Raw genomic sequence first — 5,088 nt, 5'->3', positions numbered from 1 at the left:
GTGTGTCAGGAGTGTCCCTGCGTGGAGGTCCAGGAACAATGTGTGAAGCTGTGAAGGTGGAGCCTAGACTGCCTTGGAGACCCCAAAATGTTGGAAATGCCAGAGTTGTGCGAGACCTGCCAAGGAAAGGAGAGTGGAATCAGCTCAAGAGGAAGAAGTGTGTTGTAGTCAACAAAGCTGAAAGGCGCTGGGGATCTGAAGAGTGCTTTGACATCAGACATGAAGCTGCAGAGTTTGGAGATTGGCCTGCTGAGTTTCCAGTCTTGCTTTGGTCCGGTATTTCCTCACTATGCCCCTTTTCCTCTTTTGGAATGGCAATATGCATTCTGTGCCATTGTATTTTAGAAGTATGTGATTTTTTTTAATTTTGATTTTATAGGGGATTACCGTTAGGAGATGTCATGAATCTCAGAAGAAACTTTGAAGTTTGGATTTTTGAATATTATTGAGACTGTCAGAGTATGGAAACTTTTGAAGTTAAACAAACTACACTTGCATTATGATATGGTTACAAACCAATGGGGTCTAAGAGTGGAATGTGGTGGTTTAAATAGGTACGGTCCCTATAGACTCACATATTTGAACGCTTTGTTACCAGGGAGTGGCACTATTGAAAAGATTAGGCGGTGTGGCCTTGTTGGAGTAGGTGAGTCACTGGGGGGTGGGCTTTGAGGCTTCAGAAACCCAAGCTAGTATCCCTGCTTCTGTTTGAGGATGTCAAATTCTTAGCTATTTCTCCAGGGCCATGCGTACCTGCACCAGCTCCCTGCCACAGCAATATTGATGAGCCTCGGAAACTATAAAGATACCCCAGTTAAGCATTTTATTCAATAGGCGTTGCCTTGGTTGTGGCGTCTCTTCACAGCCATAGAACAGTGATAAGAAGCACGGTACTCCTGATTACAGGGCCTGAAGACTGAAGAGAGCCCAGTTCACATTTGAGGGTGAAAAGCAAGTACCCAAGAGGAATGCTAGGAACATTTTTAAAGTGTGGATCCGTGCTGCGTACAGTACCACTCTTAGCTGGAAACGTCTGTGTCCTTGTCAGCTTACACACGAAGACTTATGCTGCATTTATGCTTGTTGTTATAATATTAATGTCTCTGTATGTGGGGTTTGGGAAGAGGTGGGATTTTGTAGTTAACTCAGTCATAATTTATTTGACTCCGTTACTTAACTTGCAAACAATTAATTGTACCTTTTTCCAGGCGTTGCCTTACTTGTTTAGTAAAGTCGAAAAGAGAAGCTGTGTGTGTGTTTCCCATGTCTGTCTTCCTAGAAGCCTGGCTCTGGGCTGCTGCACACGATTCTTTTTTTTTTTTTTTTTTTTTTTTAATTTGTAAAGATCTTTTATTCCATGAACAAGGTTCATGACCAACAGTAGCTAACTGACATAGACAGATGTTTAGAAATCATTTGACATACATACCATAGCTATTTAACCAAACAATAGAAGTTAACTCCTGGCTAGGATCTATGACACCTGTATACATGTTTATTTTTTTATATATTCTCTCTTGGTTCACAGTACAAAGCTCAGGCTCCCTTATTGCATTTCATGTAATGGATGTAGAAACAAGTGCAGTCTTCACTCATAAATATCTAACATAAAACCAATAGCCTCTCCTGTGATATTTTTGCTCTCCTTGACCAAGAGGATAAAACCAGTCTTAAACATGCTCATTTGTGGAGTATACTCATGAGTGAGTATATATAAGATTATACTTTAAAGAAAAACCATATTAGGCACATGGAGTAGCTGGACTGTGACGGAAATAGCATGGGATATATCTGGTCTCTCTGAACATGGCAAACAATGAGGACTGATGAGAAGCTAAGGACAATGGCACGGGGTTTTGATCCTACTTAATGTGCTGGCTTTGTGGGAGCCTAGCCAGTTTGGATGTTCACCTTCCTAAATATAGACGGAGGGGGGGAGGACCTAGGACTTACCACAGGGCAGGGAACCCTGACTGCCCATTGGACTGGAGGAGAGGGAGGGGGAGAGGAGTGGGGGGAGGGGGAGAAGGGTTGGAGGAGGGGGGGAAGGATGGGAGGAGGGGGAGGGAAATGGGAGGCTGGGAGGAGGTGGAAACTTGTTTTTTTTCCTTTTCTCAATAAAAAAAAAATAAAGTCTTTTAAAAAATCATAAAAAAAAAAAAGTACCCTGGTTGTACAAAAGAGACAAGGCTCAAAGAGTGAGACATGAGAGTAGGTGTGCTCTTTATTGGGACATGTTTGGAAAACTAGGTCCCAGTTGCTCGATAGGTGTCTGCTCTAGTGTGGAAAGGTGGTACCAGCACTGATGTCCCATGAGCTTGGGAGCCGGAGGTAGCATAGCAAATGCACACGATTCTTAACAGCAGGCCTGCCTGTGGCTGCCAGTGCTGCTCTCTCATCTCGCCCTTTGACCCCACGCGGTCTGTTTCTGCTGACGTTGACCAGCAAACCAACTGTTCTCATTTGACAGGGCTTACAGAGTCACCTGAAGAAGTGTGCTGGAAAATATGATCAGATTTTGGCTTTTCGACCTACAGGATGGACACATTCCAATAACATAACAAGCATAGCGGATATCACTCCCCAGACGAAAGGAAATATATCAATATATGGTAAAGTTGTTCAAGTTTCTCATTTTCATCAATTTCTCCTTTTCTATTATATCTTTATTTGTGCGAGTATACCATGTATAGCCATGGAGCTCAAAGACAGCTTGCAGGGTCAGCTCTCCTTCTACCCTGTGGGTCCTGGGGATCAAACTTGGATCATAAGCCATGGCAGCAAGTGTCCTAACCCACTGAACCGTCATTCTGGTCCAGAATTTCTCACTGTAATGTTTGTTACTGTTCATTCCTTAAAAGCATTATGAAATTAAGAACCAAGGAAAACAGACAGCAAAGAATTTAGCAGCTCTAGAGTTTCGAGGCTCTCTACAACCCTGAATTCTTATCCAGTCCTGCAAGCCAGCAAACAAGAGTTGGTGATATTCTGATGGTGGCTAATGCAGATCACTACATGCTGTAGTCAGGGTAGTAGAGGAAATGATAGAAGTACTCGAAAGGACAATGCTGTGGTTTTATAGCCAAGTTTAGCTGGCAGGAAGTGGTGAGGTCGTGACAGGAAGAGGTGGGTTAGATGTGGGGACTCAGGGGTGACAGCTGGTACAGGCTTGCCTTTGTTAGTCCCTTGGGAGACATGCGCTGTGTCTCCAGACCACTGAGGACTTTTATTCAGAGACTCCCATGACCCTCCTCCGTGGGACTTTAACTGTAAAAGACACAAAGGGATTTTTAGAATCCTCTTTTTTTGCTCCTTGCTTTTTATGTATGTAAAGCTTGGCCCTGGCATTGGCTTTCGCTAGAAACCAGAAGTCTCCTGCCTGCCGTCCTTCTCATTGTCTCACATTTCCTCTGGTTTCCCTGACGTTCACAGGGAGTCAAGTGTTTGGAGCCGTGGTTCCAACCTTCCTAACCTGCGACCCTTTAATACCGTTCCTCATGTTGTGTTGACCCCAACCAGAGATTTATTTTCTTTGCTGCTTCATAACTGTGATTTTGCTACTGTTATGAATCCTAATAAATATCTGTTTTCTGGAGGTCTTAGGTGACCCCTGTGAAAAGGTTCTTCAACCCTCAGAGGGGTCGCAGCCCACAGGTTGAGAACCACTGGTTTAGAGGACAAACATTCCAATTAAATATAATTCTAGAATACTTTTTAGGTATGTGCATTTAAACGTTTTCTTTTGTGGTCTTGTGTGTGTATCTGCATGTGTGCCCTGAGTTTTCTGTTTATGTTTTAATCTTTATTAATCATAAAAACATCAAGTTTTATTATCATAACTAAAGCACTGAATTTTTTTTTTTTTGAGACAGGGTTTCTCTGTGACTTTGGAGCCTGTCCTGGAACTAGCTCTTGTAGACCAGGTTGGCCTCATACTCACAGAGATCCGCCTGTCTCTGCCTCCTGAGTGTTGGGATTAAAGGCATGCACTACCATTTCCTAGCTAGCACCAGAATTTTTTAACAGCAATATTCTGTACTGCTTTTCTATTTTCTTTTACTTTTATTATTTTGGTTTTTAGTAAATAATCTCTTCCTTTGGGCCTTACAGGAATCCCCTACAGTGAACACAGCAGTTACCTAGAAATGAAACGTTTTGTCCAGTGGCTGAAACCACAGAAAATCATTCCCACCGTAAATGTAGGCACCTTTAAATCCCGGAACGCGATGGAGAAGTGCTTTAAAGAGTGGAGACTGGAGGCTGGATACTGATGCTGTTGCGGAAGAGTCAGCAGGCGTTGGTGGTTAAGTCTAAGCCAAGAGGGCGTCTTCCCCATGCCTTTAATTCTTCATTCTTTCTCCGTGGAGCAACCTGATAGGAGGAAACCAAAAAGATTCATGATAATGGATACTAGACCAAAAGTAATATGAAATAAAACTTTTATATGATATGCATTTTTAAATAAAAATTAATATAGATGTTATTAAACCATCTTTTGATGGGTTTTGTCATTTCATTTTCTTTTTAGTAGACTTAATTTTTTAAAACAATTTTATACTTTGCTGTAAACAAAGGTTTCTGTCCTACCCAGTCCCATAGCCATTCAGTCCCACATAAACACACAGAGGCCTATATTAATTATAAACTGTTTGGTCTTTTAGCTCAGAGTTATTATTAACTAGCCCTTACAACTTAAATTTACCCATAATTCTTGTGTATATTTAGCCACATGGCTTAGTATTTTTTTTCTCAGTAAGGCATTTTCATCTCGCTTCCTCTGCATCTGACTGATGACTATCTCTGTTTCTCCTCTTCTCAGAATTCTCTTAGTCTGGTTGCCCTGCCTATACTTCCTGCCTGGCTACTGGCCCATCATTGGTTTTATTAAACCAATATGAGTGACAAATCTTTACAGTGTATTAGACCATTGTCCAACAACATTTCTCCCTTTTTTCTTTTCAAAACAAGAACTTATATCCTTTGTGTATAGGAGGGCGACTGATTTTTTTGGAGTTGATCTTGTATCCTGCCACATTACTAAAGGTGTTTATCAGCTGTAGGAGTTCTTTGGTGGAGTTTTTGGGGTCA

At 41.8% G+C, this 5,088-nt stretch overlaps 1 protein-coding gene across 1 annotated transcript in view; it reads left to right on the top strand.

The window, feature by feature from the left end:
• The window catches only part of Dclre1a (DNA cross-link repair 1A), a 23,128-nt gene extending 18,679 nt beyond the window's left edge, over positions 1 to 4,449 (top strand). Inside the window, exons 9-10 of the mRNA XM_005352522.3 lie at positions 2,471 to 2,612; positions 4,111 to 4,449. Coding sequence (XP_005352579.1) covers positions 2,471 to 2,612; positions 4,111 to 4,271 — 303 coding nt within the window. The 3' untranslated portion in view covers positions 4,272 to 4,449. The remainder of the gene's footprint in view (positions 1 to 2,470; positions 2,613 to 4,110) is intronic.
• Positions 4,450 to 5,088: the final 639 nt, after the last annotated feature.

This window comes from Microtus ochrogaster, chromosome 8, assembly GCF_000317375.1.
Source record: "Microtus ochrogaster isolate Prairie Vole_2 chromosome 8, MicOch1.0, whole genome shotgun sequence".
NCBI classification, from domain to species: domain Eukaryota; kingdom Metazoa; phylum Chordata; class Mammalia; order Rodentia; family Cricetidae; genus Microtus; species Microtus ochrogaster.
The sequence above is the reverse complement of the archived record's forward strand: the minus strand, read 5'-3'. Positions and strand labels throughout refer to the sequence as shown.